At 41.2% G+C, this 19,289-nt stretch overlaps 1 protein-coding gene across 1 annotated transcript in view; it reads left to right on the top strand.

Annotated features, from left to right (window-relative positions):
• Positions 1–19,289, top strand: part of ESRRB (estrogen related receptor beta) — a 156,776-nt gene that overhangs the window by 62,383 nt on the left and 75,104 nt on the right. Inside the window, exon 2 of the mRNA XM_056810631.1 lies at positions 15,782–16,188. Coding sequence (XP_056666609.1) covers positions 15,782–16,188 — 407 coding nt within the window. The remainder of the gene's footprint in view (positions 1–15,781; positions 16,189–19,289) is intronic.

The raw sequence follows: 19,289 nt of genomic DNA, 5'->3' as shown, positions 1-19,289 counted from the left end.
GATGAGGAAACTGAGGCAAAGAGGTTTAAGTGACATGCTCAGGGTCATGCAACTAGTAACAGTCTGAGGCAGGATTTAAGCTCAGGTCTTTCTGATTCCAAATCCAGCATTCTATCCATTGCATCACCTAGTTTCCCTATTACGAATGCTCAGTTTAATTTTTCAGCCTGGTGTTTCCTTCTTTGTGGCACCCCAAATACCCAGTCTTCCCTGGTTTAGTATGTAGTTTCTATATTTGGCTAATCTGGTCTATTTTCTCATATTCCACCAGTCTCGTTAGTCCTTTCATCACAAGTCCTATGAGTCAAAAACACCTCTTTGGAACTGAGCTCAGAACAGAGGTGAGTATCAGATCCAGCCACAGTCCATCTCCCACCCCTTCCTTCCCAGGTGACTGTCCACCCGAGTTACCTTGTCTCTCTATCACCTACCTACCTTGTTCATTATCAAGAAGATTGAAGAGTCAAGTCAGAAAGTGAACTTGGCACCGAAGTCCTCAAGGTGTTGACTTAACCCTCTTTCCGAATTACCCTGGGGAAAAGAGCTGAGGCAGGGCAGGGGAGGTAGAAAGTACTCCACTTCCTCACTGCCATTTTATCCCATTAAGTGAATGTTGGGGGTTGTGACAGAGGATGCAATGGTACAATTGGTGGTTTAGTTTTTAAGTTTCTCTTGTGTAAACGGATGGAATGGCGAGCCAGCAAAATTTCAATATAATCTCTCTGACTATTCACAGAATCAAAGAATCAGAGTTTGAGAGAAGAAAGGGAGCTCAGTTCAATCCAGACCCAAAAGGAGCCCTCTCCCCACCCCAATAACATTCCCACCATATGGTCTTAAAGGCTCTGCTTAAAGACTTCCAAAGAAGGAGACTCCACTATCTCTCTAGGTAGTTTGTTACACTTTCATTGTTATTCAATCCTGTCCAACTCTTTTTGCCCCCAGTTGGGGTTTTCTTGGCAATGATGGTACTGAGCCATGATGGTGGTAATGGTGCCTAGAGAGCTAGACCTGAGGAGGAAACAGGGTGGCCTATCTGAGCAACTGGCGAGGGACCCTCTAGTCTCAGAGGCAGAAATAAAAACTTATTTCTCATCAGTTCTCAGACAGGAAGGCCAAAACTAGGAATAATAGTCTTCAAGCAATTTTATTTATGCCCTTTGTCTGAAATGGGGTGTGGAATTCCCTTCTTCCTTTTCTAGGCATGGACTGGGGAAGAAAAGAGATTCATTCCTATAACAGTCAGTATCTTTTAAAAGACCCCAAAGCAGAGGCTCCACAGGTTCTACTGATAACCTATAATTTTACTTTTTCTCCCCCATCTTTCATTCCCTACCTTTCTATTCCCATCAGACAAATTCTTTCTTATATTCTCTTGAAATCTTACCTTAGAGCCAATCTGTCAAAGGGCTCTCTCTTTCTTTCCCTACACTCACCGTCTACTTGACCCCAAACCCTATTTTCTCTAAGACTGCCCCCTTCTCTTAAAGGAAGCTCTAGAGGAAGAAAAGAGAAGCTAGAATCAGAGGTCTTAATGATAGAGAAAAAGGGAAGATGAAGAAGAACAGAGAGAGAGCAAACATTTAAAATTCTACTTTTATCTTTGGAAAATGGAAAAATCAACCTATCCTAAACATCAACTCTTCTGTCTCTGAGGACAGAGAGACTGATTTGGGGTGTCTAGTGTCTAACCTGCACTTTCTTTCCCAGTGGGCAAATAACCTTATTATTCCCCACGTGACAATTCCCAGTCTTGGAAAGTGGTATGCACTCAGCCACGAAAAATAAAGCAAGCTAATGTGATACTCTCACTGTTTGGATTTCCTGCCTTTCTACCTCCTCTCTCTGCATTTATTCTAGCAAATATGGACTGAGAGCATAGAGCAAAGGACCTATATGGTATGATTTGAATGGAGTGAGCACGGATGATGGGGAGATAGAAGGATAACCTGTTAACAAGGATTAATTTGTCTGATTAGCTCTACCTAGGGGGAATGGACAGTGTTCAGATCCATGCTTATTTTCAAAAAGCACACAGCTGAAATCCTTCAAGACCCACCAAGCCAAGTAGATTTGATTACTTTCTTCCCCACTGGCTAGTTTGTCTGGGAGATAATTGTAGAATTGTCATTCATGGTGCTTTTCTCTCCACTAGCTAGCCAAAAGACTACTAAAATATTTGAACCACAGGCCTCTTCGGAAAAGACTTTGGGCCTTTTAATAATAAATACAAGGGCCAACAAAAGTAGCAAGATTGAGAATGATGCTTCTAATTAGGTGAACTCTTAATTTCATGCCATCAAGTCTGAAGAGATCCTTTTGTCCACTTTCTGGCCTGGTTCCTGTTCCTGTATGAAAGCTTGAATGACGTAGGTCTGCAGATCTTTCTCTTTCCAGCTACCAAAGTGAGAGGGAAAATGTCCAGCTCAGGGATGGAATCCATGACTCCATGGAAATGCTGTGTGTAGCAAACACTGACTCCAAGGCTTCTTTCCTCCCTCCTTTGCTCCTAGGGTTCCCGACCCCCCCTCAGTCAGAGGGATTCTGGTCCACCCGTTTGAGTTAAGAAAAACTGCAGTGGTGTTGGGGGATGAAATCTCAGCTAGAATTGACACTTGGCTGAGTTGTCAGAATTACTAAGGTATAGTCAATTTCTTTTTGTGTCAACGTGGTTCATATTTCGAGAGAGGAGGGACGGTTCTTGCAAGTCCCTCATTATTTGGCACTTTTCAATGAGTTATAAAAATTGAATGTTACTAAGTCAGGGCTGAATCTCTCTTTAGGTCACAATTGTGACTGTTCTGTGGCTCTTGGACCTCCCTTTAGAATATTCTCTGGTGACTCTTTGCTTTCACCTAATTATTAATTCTTTTGATATCTTCTCTCCATATGTACTTCCCTCTGGCATCCCCAAAGCGGTCTGGGGAAGTTTCTTCTGTGTTTCTCAGTGTTGGGGGGATGAGCAGACGGTTGTGAATGATAATCTGCTCCTAGATTATGCAACTAATTACTTGTTAGACAAACTAGTTTGTCTCTTAGTTCCCTGCAGATTTCACCCGATCAAGTTCCTGTAGGGTCAGGTTAGAGACCATGGTCAAGCAGTGCCCAGATTTGACAAGGAGAATCTATCTTTATCCACAAGTCACTGTGAGACCCGACATCTTGAAACTACAGACTTGTGGTAGAGAAGGGAGTATGGAGGTCAAAATAAAGACCAGTCAGACTTACACCATGTTAATTCTATCAGACCAATATCTTACTGTCATTTTCTAGTTAATGTCCCACTTTATTGCCTTGAGTCAGTTTAACCAATAAACTGTTCCTGCAAATGCACTTTTGCTTGTCTAATATCTTAGTTGCCAACAAAAACTTTGTTGATCTCTGATAAACCAATGCATATGGGTTGTGAGGTTTTACAATTTAGTTCAATTTGGTCCCTTTAGATTTAAGTTGGAAAGTTTTAGGAAGGGAAGAAGCTGATACCTGCAAGGGTATGACAATCAATAAGGATTTTTAAAGTGCATACGTTGTTCTAGGTACTGCAGCAAATGTTTGGGATACAAAGAAAGACAAAATATGGTCCTTTCTCCTAAGGTGCTAGTCTTGTGGGAAAGATGACATGCAGACAACTAGGTATAACAATGGGTCAGGTAGGTGGAGAGAGACCTGGATCTGGAGTCAGGAAGATACTTCTTAGATGTTTGATTCTGGGCAAGTCACCAAATACTGTTTGCCTCAGTTTCCTCATCTGTAAAATGAGCCAGAGGGAAATAGTAAACCATTCCAGCATCTTTGCCAAGAAAATACCATATGAGATCATGAAGAGTTGGATACATCTGACAACTGGACAAGATATAAAAATGGTATAACCAGGATAAACTGGAGTCCATCAACAGGGGGAAGCCACAATCAGTGAAAAGTCAGTCCTGGAGGATGGAAGGTCATGTAGGAAGAATAGCAAGAAAAGGTCAGTTTGGTTGAATCAATGCACTTGGAGGGGAAAAAAGTGTAAGAAGAATAGCAAAAATAGGAAGAGGCTAGATTATGAAAGGATTTTAACAGTCAAACAGAATACTTTAAGTTTGATCCTGGGTCAGCTAGGTAGTTCAGTGGATAGAGAGCCAGACTTGGAAATGGGAGGTCCTGGGTTCAAATTTTACGGCTGTGTGACTCTGGGAAAGTCACTTAACTCCTATTGCCTAGCCCTTCACAATATTGGTTCTAAAGCAAAAAGTAGGGATTTAAAAGAAAAAAAGTTTGATCTTGGAGGTAATAGAGAGCTACTAGAGTTTTTTGAGAAGAGGATTGACATGGTAAAATCTGTGTTTTGGGAAGATCTTTATAGAATTCTTTGGGGAGAAAAAGTCTTGGGTCTCCTAGAAAGGGAGAAGAGAAGGGGGAAAAAGCCCTGGCATTTGTATGAGGATGAGCCACATGTCTCTATCTTAAAGCTTCTTTTCCTTTCTCTTTTCTGGTGCCCATCTACCTGATGGCCTCTAGAATGAGAGATCAATCTCATGCTTAGAGGGGTTCCTACCACATTTTCCATACAGTCCTTCCATCATGGTTTAGACATAGGAGTGAAGAGAATTGTTCAAAACAAACTCAAGGCTCCTGATGCAATGTTCTATCTGCTATACTTTTTGATAAGGGCTTGTAACCCAGGTCCATGGCCCTCTGTGCAGTACCAAGCCCCAATTTTCACCAGCCTCAGCCCATTTTTTTCCAGTTCAGCAGGGCCCCTGAGTGCCATGCTGTTTCTCACTGGTCTATGCTCCTGCTTCTGTCCCTGTTCATCCTGATTGATGCTTCCAAGAAAGTCAGGGATAAAAAACCCTGATTGAAAAGCACTAATTACCCATCATTATTTTCCACGCTGTAATTTGTGTGGAACGAGATTTCAATCAGTTGTCCGGGATCAGCCTGGTTTTGACTAATCTTCCTAACTACAAGACACTTAATTACAGATTTTCCCCCTGCTCCAATGGGCACTGAACAGGCAGCCGTACACTCCAGAGCTTGTGTTTGCTTTGGGGTCATTTTTCAGCAAAGGGTCATGGAGGGGTCCCTGAAAGAGAAAGAGGGTGGGAGAGTGGAGAGGGACACAATAGTCACAGAGAGCACAAGAAAGCCAAGCCTTGCCAGAGCCGACAATGTGATGGAATGCTTCAGACCTAACCTATGGACCTTGTATGGATACCAGGCTTATCATCTGATTCTTTATATTTCCAAATAGCTTGGATTGGGAATTATGACACCTGCTTTATCACACTGGCTATATGACCTTAGACAAGTCATGTTACCTCTTTGAGTCTCAGTTTTTTCCTCTGTAAAAATGAGGGAGCTAGCTTAGGTCAGCAGGTTCCAGACTAATTCGTCCTGGAATACTTTGAGATTGGAAATATATTCATACCTGCCTATACATTGATATATATCTTGGAAAGGAGGCCTTGGAGTCTGTCTGTCTGTCTGTCTGTCTGTCTGTCTGTCTGTCTGCATGTCTCTTTCTCTTCCTCTTCCTCCCTTCTTCCCTCCCTCTCTCTCTTTCCCTTCCTCCCATCTTCTTCTCTCTCTCTCTTCCTCTCTCTCTCTCTCTCTCTCTCTCTCTCTCTCTCTCTCTCTCTCTCTCTCTTCCTCTCTCTCTCTCTCTCTCTCTCTCTCTCTCTCTCTCTCTCTCTCTCTCTCTCTCTCTCTCTCTCTCTCTCTTCTCTTCCTCCCCTCTGTCTCTTTTAATGTGTGTATATATATATATATATATATATGTATCTATAAGTTTGGACCTATTAATTCACCAGGATAGGGAGTTCCTACTGAGAGCACCTTATTTTCTTACAGAATTACCTCAGACACTAAGAGATCAAGTAAATCGCCCAGCATCACAAATCATGTATGTGCCAGAGGCATAATTTAAACCCAAGTATTGGGGTTGACTCTTTAATAATAACAACAGTAATAATATCTAGCATTATTATTAAAATGACATTTCAAGGTTTGCAAAGCACTTTACATATGACACCAAATTTGGTCCTCACAAACTAGGGAATGTAGGAATGCTATTTTTATCCCCATTTTACAGATGAGAGAATTAAGGCACAGAGGACTTAAGGGATTCGTCTAGAGTCACACAACTATTAAGTGTATAAAGTAGGATTTGAACTCTAGTCTATCCTGACTACAAGTCCATCACTTTATCCGCTCTACCATCTAGCTGCCTCTCTAGGTGAGTAATTCTCTGAGGGAATAAAGGTAGGTCAGGGGAATTTTAGTTCCAAATAGAGGAAATTGAGTTTATCTTTATGCCAAATAAATTCTGCACATAAGTATTTTCATATGGATGTAATTTCATATTAAATATTTTAAAAGGGAAAATATCATCGGTGTTGAAACGATCTTACCGAAAGCCCTTTTCATGTCATTTGGAATCCCATTGTTTTATGAAATACAGTTTGGGAGTTACTGGCTTCTCATAGGTGAAATTCTATATATGTTCCCTTCCAACTCTGAAATTTCATGTATATTCTCACCATGCTAATGTGACCTACTGTCTGTATTAATTGGGTGGGAGGGGAAGCACCAAGATAAAAGAATTATTCTTACAATGAAATACATAAGTATAGACAACAATACTTGAAATGTAGGAATAACAGTGGTAGTACTCATAGAATCATCAAAATTTCAAGCCCGCAGCTTTCCCATCTGAACCACCAAGAAATGCCTCCTACCCCATCCCTGCTGGAGCTGACAGTTGTAAGGGACAGAGAGTGACTGAGACGGTCACTGCAGCAGAAGCTGAGGAGGGATGTTTCCTGAGGTTCAGTGGATCATAAACATAGAATCAGATGGGACCTTTGAAGTCCATATAATCCAACCACCTCAGTTTTACACTTGAAGGAAACTAAGGCTCAGAGAGGTTGAAAGTGCGTTGCCCAAGGCCACAAAGGTAAAAGAGTAAGGATCTGTGTAATAATCTGATTTTCTTCTGTTACATGTAAAACAAATTTTAGCATTTGTTTTCTACAATATTGCATTCCAAATTCTCTCCCTGCTTCCTTTCCCTCCCCCTTCCCTGAGACAGGAAGTAATTTGATATAGGTTATACATGTGCAATTGTGCAGAATGTATTTCCATGTTGTTCATGTTGTGGAAGAAGATACATATTAAAAAAACACACAAAGAAAATAAAATGAAAAATCGGGTGTTTCAATCTGCATTCAGATTCCATCAGTTCTTTCTCTGGAATTGGATAGCATTTTTCTTCATGAGTCTTTTGATGTTGTCTTGGATAATTGTCTTGCTGAGAATAGTTAATTCATTCACAGTTGATCATTGTACAATATTGCTGTCACTCAACCCCAATTGCCCAACCCTTACCACTCTTCTGCCCTAGAACCAATACTTGGTAGCAATTATAAGACAGAAGATAAAGGTTTAAAATAAAAAAGACAGTCCCTAACCTCAAGGAGCTCATGGTCTAATGGAGGAGACAACATGCAAACAATAATTTCCTTGGTTTTATTTTCTTCACTTTACATCAGTTCATATAAATCTTTTCCAAGTTTTTCTAAAATGATCCTATAAAGAGCCAAATTTTGGACCAAAATCCTCTAACTCTAAACGGAATGTTCTTTTTGCTGTAGCAGGAGATTAAATATGAAACAAAATGTGAAAAGTTAAACAGTAAAAGAATTCAGTGATGATAATCTCTCAATGAATACATTGTTCAAGGTATGTCTCTTTTTATATATTAGAAAATGGTCTTCCTAGGCTACCTCTTTATGATAGCAAAATTTTTCTGAATCCAGAAAGCTTCTTGTCAATATTGATGCCCCTTTTGGTATCCATCAACCAATCAAGGATTCCTTTGTGACAATTCTAAACAATGCATTTCTTTAGCTATTTATTTCTTGAATTATTGTAATGCATTAGCCTTTCCAAAGTTCTTTCTGTACATCAGCTTATTTGGTTTTCACAACAACCCTGTGAGTTAGCTACTCCTATTATACCCATTTTGCAGATGAAGAAAATCGGATCCAGAGAGCTGCCAAGTATTGTACAGCTAGTAAGTGTCTAAGGCAGGTTTTAAGGCCAGGTCTCTCTGGTTCTAAGAACGTACTATGCACTGTATCAAGCTGCTGGTCTTTATCTTGCTTCCAAATTGGTCAATAAACATTTATTAAGCAGCTACTATATGCTAGGCACTGAGCTAAATGCTGGAGGGAGAAGGAAAGGAGCAGCTAGAGAGCTAGGACAGGAGATGGGAGTGCCTGGGTTCAAATTTGTCCTCAGATACTGGACAAATCACTTAACTCCAGTCGCCTATCCCTTACCACACTTCTGCCTTAGAACCAATACTTAGTATCAATTCTAAGGGTTTAAAGAAGATATGGGTCTAAAATAAAAAAGATAGCCCTTGAGCTCAAGGAGATCGAAGCAGGGAGGCAACCTGCAAACAACCATTTATAAACATATCTAAAAGTATGTATAAAATATATATGTAATATACTATAAATATAATATATAATAAAATATAAAATAAGATTTATATTGATACACATAAATAATAAACAAAAAGAAGGCACTAGAATTGAAAGGAAAATTCTGAAGCTATGGAATAAGACAGAAGAGGTTGTCATTCTCGCTATGGAATTAAAACAACTGAACTCTCTATGAAGTCATCCCTCTACTCCCACCCCAAACCAAACCTCCGTAAGATTCATTCCCAGGGTTCATTCAAAGAATCTTGTGAGAGTAGTGATGCCTGGGAGCATCACTCTAAGAGACAAGATGCTTCACCCTAAGGAGACTTCTTTCCAGGAGCTCAGAAAGATGAGACTGGAATGGACTAGGGATGATGGGGGGGGATGGGGAGGCAGTATTGGTTAGGATGTTGGTAAAAATCTGGGTCAGGGCAGATCTATCAATATGTAGCTCAGATCTAGTTACAAGATGGATCAAAAGGAAAACAATACCTCTGGGGGTTTAGGCCACAGAATATTGCTCTCACAAAAGACAGTTCTGATTCTGGCCTCGAATCCTTCCCCCCAAAAGAATCAATTTTCATTGATCCATTTTGGAACTGGACTCCAGCCAAGAATGCACAATGGACCTGATATGACCCACTTCTCCCTAAAGTGAGGACAGTAGTTCAAAATCACTCTCTCCCTCCTCTCTCTTTCCTGGTCTTGTCTCCCACCACCACCTCAGAGGCACTGAAAGAATTTATGGTTGTAAATGAGGGATGATGCTTGACCATTGGTTTCAAACCAATCCCTCTAACTCTCCTTTCTCATCAGCTTCTCACATATTGTCCACCCCATCCATACCACATGCTATCACCCATAACAATTATGGGGTTAATTTGGTCGTTAAATTTTGGCAATGTTAATGTTTGCTCACCAAAACAGAGCAATGACTGGCAAAATATTAGGTAGCAACAAGAAAAAAGAGGAAATGAAGGACCAAAATAGGAGTTTTCTTCTTCTTCTTTGGCTTCACAGTGGCTAGAAAAATTTCCAGAGTTGGTTACGTCTCTAAATGGTAGCTAGGTGGCATAATAGTTAGGGTACCAGATTTGGGTTTAGAAAGATCTATTAGATTTGGGCACTTCCCAGCTGTGTGGCCTTTGAGCAAATCACTTAACCTCTGTGCCTCAGTTTCCTCATCTATAAAATAAGGATAACAATAGCACCTATCCATCAGGGTCCTTTCAGGATCAAAGAAGATAAAGTATGTAAAGTGCCTTGCAGACCTTAATGAAGTATGTAAATGCTAGCTGTGATGATGCTGATGCTGATGATATCACTTCAGTTTCTTCTAGGAGATTCAGGCAGCATAACATAATTGGGGGAATCAACTCCCCTTTCTGTACCCTTTCTCAGACTCACTCCTAATAATTCACTTGTGATACTATAACCCAGTCCAGCTGTGATACTATAACCCAGTATAGCCATCTAGAATACAGAAGGAGATTTAGGAAAAGGTGTGGGAAAAAAAATTTACTACTGAGGGAAGAAGAATCATTTGTTAAAAAAGGATTAGCCTAGGTTGGAATCATTCATGGTCACTCAGACCCAAACAAACACTTATTTTGAAGATTTAGATTTCTTGAGAAAATTTTTCTTTGGCCTTTTGGCAACAGGCCCTGACCTGCTGCTCCTCCATCATTAATATTCTCATTCCTTGGAAATTAGGACCTCTTTAATAAATCCTTACTTTCCTCTGAGCTTATCAAATGTCCCAGGCACAATTCATTTATGAGGCACAAAAGTTTAGTTGGTCCAGCTTTGAGATAAGCTTAAATTTGCCTGAGGCATTGAGAGATGTGTTTACACATCCTAATAGGGCTGAGAGGAAGTATAAAGTGGTAAAATCCACTGGATTTAAAAGCCAAGACGTGGATTTTGAATCTTGTCTTTCTTCCTTCCTTTCTTTCTCTTTCTTTCTTTCTCTTTCTTTCTTTGCCTTCCTTCCTTCCTTCCTTCCTTCCTTCCTTCCTTCCTTCCTTCCTTCCTTCCTTCCTTCCTTCCTTCCTTCCTTCCTTCCTTCCTTCCTTCCTTCCTTCCTTCCTTCCTTCCTTCCTTCCTTCCTTCCTTCCTTCCTTCCTTCCTTCCTTCCTTTCTTTCTTCCTTCCTTCCTTCCTTCCTTCCTTCCTTCCTTCCTTCCTTCCTTCCTTCTTCTCTCTCCCTCCCTCCTTCCCTCTTTCTCTCTCTTTTTCTTTCTTCCTTTCTTCCTTTCCCCCTTCTTTTCCATCTTAGAATCAACATTTGTAATGGTTCCAAGGCAGAAGTTCAGTAAGGCTTAGGAAATGGGGGGTTAAGTGACTTGCTCAGGGTCACAGAGTTAGGAAGTATCTGTGGCCAGATGGGAACCTAAGACTCTCTGTCTCAAAAGGCTTAGTTTATTTCTCCCTGGATGACCTTGGTAGATATATCCCCTCTCTGTACCTCTTTTTTTTCTCACTTGAGGTACTGAGCTACATGAGGAAACCTATAGGAGTAGATGGAGTGTTGGACTTGGAGTCAGGAAGACCTAGATTCTAATTCCTCCTCCCTTATCCGTGTATCCTTGGGCAAATCATCTAACCTCAGTTTTCTCAATTGGTGAAATGAGGGTGTTAGACTCAATGGCTTCTAAGGTTCCTTCCAGTTATAAATCCATAGTTCTGAAATCTCTAAGATCTCTTCTAACCTTGGATCCTAAGAATGGGTACCTTAGCCAGCTCACTCCAGTCAGAGGATCAAGTATTTGGCCAAATCCCCAGCTGTCACACTCACTTTCATAGCTCTTGTACTTTGTGTAATTCTAGAAATCTCAGGACAGAAAGGGGCTCTCTTGGGGTAAAAGCAAGGCTAAAAAATGGTCACGAAAATGGCAAGTGAGTAGGAAGAATGACCTCAGAGGAGACACTAAGGGAATGAAATGCTTAGACCCTTCCACCCCCACATCCCCAAGCCCGTGACTTGGGCACCAAAATAGCAACCCAGCTTCCCAGCCAGCTCTGAGAAAAGCAGGATCAAATTTGTTTCCTTTTTATTCTCGAGGTCACCAGAACTCAATGAACATGCCTGGTATTTTCTTTGCAAGATGAAGAAGGGGATTGTTGAGCCAAATCTGTATAAAAGGTGGGAGCTTGGGTGTGCTGGTACTCCCCTTGGGTTTCTTGCTGCCCTCTCAGTAGGTCTGAAACAAAGGGTTTACCATTCAGAATGGGGAAGGGAAAGCTACAAAAACCTAGTTTGCTCTCTCCCCTTTCCTCCATTATGGCATAATTCATTGGAGTGGGGGGGGGGGTGATGAGGCAAATATACCTCCCTTGTTGACCATTGCAAAGGACCATAAGGTGGGCCTTTGTCTGATTTCTGTCACTCAATTGCCCCTATCACCTAAAGACTGGGAGATTCCAAAGATTGCTCACTCAAGAGAATGATCAAAATAGAAATGGATGAAAGGAAAGTTTTAGTGAGGCTGGTGTTCTTCTCATTCTTCTATCAGGATGATTTTATTCTCTCCAAAAGCTGATCAGCAGAACTTGAAGCAGTCAAACAACAGGGATTGTTTGTACGACTCTTGAGGAACTTATATCTTGCCCTGGGTTTTTTTTTTCAGCTCTTGCCCTGTACATAGTAGGTACTAAATACCCAGTGCCTGTACATAGCAGTAAGTAAAGGTTAAATTAAATTGTTTGAGTCCCTTGTCTCATTCATCTTTATATCTCCCACATTGCCAAATATTGGGCTTCAACCTAGCAGGCACCCAATTAATTAATTCATCAATAAAAAAATAGTGTACCCAATCAACTTAGAATGACCTGAGCTAACAGAAGGAAACAGTGGTATGGATCATCCCAAACAGGAGATAATAGGCAAATTATCATTATGTAATTCTTTCCCATCAGATTTACCTTCCTAATTGGGCTCTGTTCAGACTGATATTAAAATGTTTGCATTCCCTGAGTACACACAGGCAGAAGGGGCCTCAGGGATCACTTGGTCCAACCCATACCTGAAACATGAGCCTCATCTTCAGCATCTCTGCTGCTGGTTCCTCCCAGAGTAGTTGCTAAAGGAAGGGAAAAGGACCCTCTCCACCTTGCTGCTAGCCTAGATCAGCTTTCATTGACTTCAGGATCATAAATCAGGATTGAAGGGAACTCAGAGGTCATATAGTCCAAGTCTTTTATTTTACAGATAGGAAAACTGAGGCCAGAGAATGGAGTTGACTCATGTCATGACACATCTAATAAGTGGCAGTGGTAAGATTCAAACTCAGGTCAACTGTTGCCTAATCTAGGACTCTTTCCACTTTAGGACAGAGGAAGATTCTCAAAAGGAATTGTAGGAAAAAAGGAGAATGCCTGGGGCAGAGATAGGGCTGAGTTTGCTGTTCAGCATTTGGGGGCAAGCAGTGGCCAGAGCAGTTATAATAGAAAGGTGTGTGTGAGTGTGTGTGTGTGTGTGTGTGTGTGTGTGTGTGTGTGTGTGTCCATCCCAGGCTGTCCATGAGGGAGTAGGTAGATAATAACCCATCTCACCTGGCGGAAAAGTACACAGGAAAAGGGAATGACTGGCCCAGGACCCTGGAGATGAGCCCTTTGAGTCAAAGAAGATGGACTGTTAGTAGCTATATCCTCACAAAAGTTCTTATCATTGCCTGCATTTCCAGACCTCAGTATCATGGGATAGAGACCCAGACTCATCAGCAAAGTCGAGACCCTAAGTAAAGGTTGCTATTGTTGGGACATCTTAGTGTAGTATTCCTCTGGAGTCTGAGATGGATAAACACACCCATAAGAATTTGGAGAAGCCTGACTGTCTAATCTGAGAATAAAAAGGAAAACAAAGGAGTTGGTACTAAAGTAACTGAAGCCACGAGTTCATGAATTATCAATTTCCAAGTGATGTCATTCTGAACACCTCTCCATGCGGCTGAGGTTCATTATCCTTAAGCCCATTTTCAATGGCTGGTGAGCTCAGTGGGTGCCGATAAGCCCAAGGTCCTGGGTCCAAACTCTTTGTGGACCAATTAATTGATTCTGCTCCATAGCCATAAACTACTTGATTAGCTGATTTGAAAAGGAGTACCGATGCTTATAGAAGGAACTGGGTAGTAGAGTACAAGAATCGAGGGGGGCATTTGGGGAAGCTTCTAACAGATTTGACCAAATCCACTGGTCTTGGAAATGGAGTTAATTATCATATATGATCTGTAGGACATATGATTTGGCATAATTGGAAACGGAGATTCTGGTTAGTTGAATATTCTAGTTGTTGTTGTTTGTCCTTCCGTTTCAAAGAGGACCAATGGCATCACAGGGGGATGAAATCGTTTAGTTAATAGAGTAATCATGTATAATAATATTTTAAACCCTTACCTTCCATCTTAGACTCAATGCTGTGTATTAGTTCCAAGGCAGAAGAGTGGTAAGGGCTAGGCAAGGGGGGTTAAGTGACTTGCCTAGGGTCACACAAGTGTCTGAGGCCAGATTTGAACCCAGAACCTCCCATCTCTGGGCCTGACTCTCAATCCACTGAGCCACCCAGCTGCCCCTATGTACAATAATTTTCAAACAATTAGAATACAACAGGTTTCAATGCAATAAAATGACCTTGAAAAGCAGCCTAAGCATAATGGTTAGAATGTTCAACTATAAGTCAAAAAGACCCAAGTTCAAGTCTTGCGTCTGATACATCTTGGTCATATCATCCTAGGCAAACCATATAAACTTACCATGTCTCAGGCAACTTTCTTAAGACGAGAGAAACTGTAGAATAATAATTGTTGATCTGTACTCTATTGCAAATATTAATAATATGGAAACAGGCCTTGACCAATGATATATGTAAAACCCAGTTGAATTGCTCATTGGCTACAGGAAGGGGGAGGGAGGAAAGGAGGGAAAGAACATGAATCATGTAACTATGAAGAAATATTCTAAATTTAATTAATTAATTTTAAAAATAATTGCTGATCTGATTTGATAGAGAGAATTTCTTCACTGGAAGTTGCCAATATCAGTGAAATCCCTAGTCTGATTTTTTTAAATGAACTTAGTGCTAAAATATTACTGTTAGGAAAAAAAGTGTGACAGTTTGGTGGTTCAAAGGATAGAGACAGACCTGGAGTTGGGAGGATCTGGGTTCAAAATTTGGCCTGAGACTCTCCCTATCTGTGTTACTTATGCATGTTACTTAACCTCAGTTGCCTAGCCCTTACCTTTTGTCTTAGGATCAATACTAAGTATCTGTTTCAAGGCAGAAGAACAATAATGGCTAGAAAATTTTCAGGGATGGAAATGACTTGGCCAAGGATACTTGTAATGGGGGGGGGGCTTGAAAGATCAAAGGACCCTTGTTTTTGAAAAATTCCTTGTTCTAAATATCTGTCTCAAGGCAGAAGAACAGTAAAGGCTCGAAAATTTTCAGGGATGGAAATGACTTGGCCAAGGATACTTGTAATGGGGGGGGGGCTTGAAAGATCATAGGACCCTTGTTTTTGAAAAATTCCTTGTTCTAAATATCTGTTTCAATGCAGAAGAACAGTAAAGGCTAGAAAATTTTCAATGATGGAAATGACTTGGCCAAGGATACTTGTAATGGGGGGGGGCTTGAAAGATGATGGGACCCTTATTTTTGACAAATTCCTTGTTCACATACCCAAGTACAAAGTGTCCGAGGCAGGAGTTGAATTCTGGTCCTCTAACCACAGAGTCAATGCTCTTTCCACAATTTAGTGCTGAACAAAGTACAGATCTATATACCAAGTTCAAAGATGTTTTCACTACAGACCTAACTGCTGCAAATTTAAGATCTTGATTCATCAAAGCAATTTTCCCTTCCTTCTGCCTTAGAACCAATACATATAAGGTGGAGGGTACGGGATTAAAAAAAAGATTTTACTTAGATATATGCTATTGTTATTGCTAATGGCAAAATAAAATGATTCTGTTGGGTCCATCAGCAGGGAGTGTAAGGTCTGGTGTTTTTGGCAATCATGGAATACCAGCAGTCAACTAGCACAGAGCCCATCCCCTTCTACAGCAGTGCCAGGGACCACCAGGGTTATATAGTTTGGGACAAGCCACTGCATCTTGGGGGAGCAAGAAGAGGGGAGAAACGACATAGTATAGTACAAAGGATGCCAGACGGTCACACTGAGCTTGGAGTCGTGGGACCTGGGTTTGAATATTGGGTAGCCTATGGCCACTTGCACCCCTGCCATGTCTCTGCAGTGTCCAGATCCTGACTCTCTTCAGTAGATGACTCCTTGTGTCCTCTCTCTGCAGGCTGTTGAATAGGATGTCCGCAGAAGAGCGGCATCTCACCTCCAGCTGTGGCTCCTTTATCAAGACAGAGCCTTCCAGCCCATCCTCAGGCATCGATGCTATCAGCCACCACAGTCCCAGCGGCTCTTCTGACGCCAGTGGTGGCTATGGCCTGGCCATGGGGCATCCCAATGGCCTGGACTCACCTCCCATGTTCAATGGCACAGGCCTGGGTGGCACCCCCTGCCGCAAGCGCTACGATGACTGTGCCAGCGCCATCATGGAAGACTCGCCCACCAAGTGCGAGTATATGCTAAATGCCATCCCCAAGAGGCTCTGCCTGGTGTGTGGGGACATAGCTTCTGGGTACCACTATGGGGTAGCTTCCTGTGAAGCCTGCAAAGCTTTCTTCAAGAGAACAATCCAAGGTACGGTGATGTCTTTGTGTTGTGGGAGACTGCTTTGGGAAGAGGAGATGAAATAGAATCTGGAAGAGTCAAGGGCTCTTTGGGACTATTCTAGGGAAGGGAGATTAGATTGTTCTGCTTGGCCTTAAAGGACATAGGAGTGGGACAGCTAGGTGACAGACAGTGGATGAGAGCCAGGAGGTCCTGGATTCAAATGTGCCCCCAGAGTCTTCCTAGCTGTGTGACCCTGGGCAAGTCACTTAACTCCCATTGCCCAGCCCTTGCTATACTTCTGTTTTAGAATTGATACTAGGGAGTGGGTAGATAGGTGGCTCAATGGATAGAGAAACAGACCTGGAGATGTGAGATGCTAGATTCAAATCTCATCTCAGATACTTTTAAACTGTGTGACCCTGGGCAAGTCACTTAACCCCCATTGCCCAGCCCTTGCTATACTTCTGTTTTAGAATTGATACTAGGGAGTGGGTAGATAGGTGGCTCAATGGATAGAGAAACAGACCTGGAGATGTGAGATGCTAGATTCAAATCTCATCTCAGATACTTTTAAACTGTGTGACCCTGGGCAAGTCACTTAACCCCCAATTGCCTACCTCTTGCCCTTATTCTGCTTTGGAACTGATAATTAGTATTGATTCTAAGACAGAAGGTAAGAGTCTTTTTTAAAAAAATAGGAGGCAGGGAATGGCCTGATGTCTAGGAAGACTTTCCAGTCATGAATTGATCAAAAGATGCATATGGTGTTGTCTCAGGTACCCATGAGTTCCCTATTACTGGAGACCTTCATGTAAAGGCTGGGAGGTCACTTGTTGGTGTTATAGTCAAGGGCACTCATTTCTCTTCTAACGCTGTGATTTTGGGGTTCCTCCTGTGTTACTACTACACATCAGTGTGTTTTGGGGAAGCAGAAAATGGGGGGGGGAACAGATGGCATAGCAGAAAGAATGCTAAACTTTCTCATTGAGCTTGGAGTCATGGGACCTGTGTTTGAATAACAGCTCTGCAATTTGTGACTGTAGACAAGACATTCAATCTTTATGGGCTGCAGTTTCTTCATCTGTAAAATAAGGAGGTTGGACTAGATGGCTTCTGAGGTCCATTCCAGCATCACATACATCCATTACATTTTAATTGCCATAGGGAAGCCGGCTATTTTCAGAACTTTTATGTTAAATCCTTTTGTAAATGGAAATCTTGCCATTAATTTATCTAACAAAACTATATTTTCATAGATTGGATTCACTCATACATTTCCAAAGAAAAGAAAAGAAAAGATAAAAGGAAAAAAGTCAGAAAAAAATGACTGGGTACAAAGAATTCATGTATGTATTTGAGTGAGAGGGCAATAATATGTGCTTCATTTTCATTTTATTTCTATCATGCTTCTGCCTCTGACATGTACTGAATGTGTGACTCTAGGTTAGTCAGCTCAGAGTGCCAGACAACTCTCTAAGATGCTAAGCTGCAGAAAACATGCTGCAGAAGTAGAGGGAGTTTTCTCTCCCAGGAGTTCCTTCTATTAATGAAATTACAGATCTGTTCTCTCTATACTTCTGAGTACAAAATTTTGAAGTTTCTTTTTATTGTTGTTCATTTGTTTCAATCATGTCCAACGCTTCATGGCTCCATTTAGGGTTTTTCTGGCAAAGATACTGAAGTGATTTGACATCCCTTCCTCCAGCTTTTTTTGACATATTTGACAGATAAGAAAACTGAGGCATACAAGGTTAAGTGACTTGTCTAGGGTCACACCACTAATGTCTGAGGTTGGATTTGAACTCAAGTCTTCCTGACTCCAAGCCCAGCCTTATATCCACTAAGTCTCACTGCCCTGAAAATTGCTTTTTAGGGAGGGCAATTTCTATAACCCTTAACTAACTGAATATTTTCTGAAACTGGAATTTTCTAAAATAGAAGACAAGAGGCAGAGATATAAGCAAGATCCAATTTCATTTTGAGAAGGGGAGGGAGAGAAGCTATCTCAGATAGTCATCAGCAAGTAGGAAGAGCAGGCTGTCTTGAGAATCTGTAAATACATTTAATTATTTGCTACCATGAATAGGATAATGATCTCTGCTTAGAAGTCAATCTTTAATTCTTCCTTATAAAATATTGCCAGGGCCAGTGCAGATGGACTGTTGTGATAATGACAGAAAGCAGTATTTGACAGGTCAGGACTGAGTAATAGATTTGGAAAGAGTCAAGAAATCCTCCCAAGTGGACCAGGTTACTTAGGATATCAGTTATCTTTTCATTTTATTATTGACTAACTAGACCCAGGGCAGAAGGCACCATATAGAGGTAGAGATGTCAGAGCCATAAGTTTCTCTAGAGATCCTCTAATAAGAGTTCTTAACCTTTTTTGCATCATGAACCCCTTTGCCATTTTGGTGAAGCCTATGGATCCCTACTCAGAATATTGTTTTTAAATATATAAAATGCAATGCATGGATTTACAAAAGAAAAGAATTTATATTGCAATAAAGATGTAATTTTCTCTCATCCATGTTCATGGGCATTTTAAAATCTATCCATGGACTCTTGGTGATCTATGGACCCCAGGCTAAGAACTCATGTTCTAGTCTAACTCATTTGCTAGATGGGGAGCTAAGTGGCGCAGTGGATAGAGCATAGGGTCTGGCGTCAGGAAGTTCAAATCCAGCATCAGTCAACTAGTTGTGTGATCCTGGGCAAGTCACTTAATCTTGTTTACCTCAGTTTTCTCATCTGTCAAGTGAACTGGAGAATAAAATAGCAAACCACTCCAGTATCCTTGCCAAGAAAACTCCAAAAGGAGTTAAAAAGAATTGCACAATTCAACAACATTTCCTAGGTGATGAAACTAAGGCCAGTTGAGGCACGGCAACTTTCCTTGAGGTCAAAGAGCTAGTTAATTGCAAAGCCAGAATTTGGATCCTGATCATTGAACTCCATATTGATATGCTTCCTAGAGTCCCATATTATATACATAGTCTAAAAGTGATTCTCAAATAAAATATTGGCACCAACATTGGTCCCAGCATTGCACAAAATACATCTGTCAAAGGCTAGTGGGTAGAAGCCTATCTATGTGTGCTTGTAAATGGCCAGATGGGATCTGCCCA

The sequence above is a fragment of the Monodelphis domestica genome, chromosome 1 (assembly GCF_027887165.1).
Source record: "Monodelphis domestica isolate mMonDom1 chromosome 1, mMonDom1.pri, whole genome shotgun sequence".
Classification (NCBI taxonomy): domain Eukaryota; kingdom Metazoa; phylum Chordata; class Mammalia; order Didelphimorphia; family Didelphidae; genus Monodelphis; species Monodelphis domestica.
The sequence above is the reverse complement of the archived record's forward strand: the minus strand, read 5'-3'. Positions and strand labels throughout refer to the sequence as shown.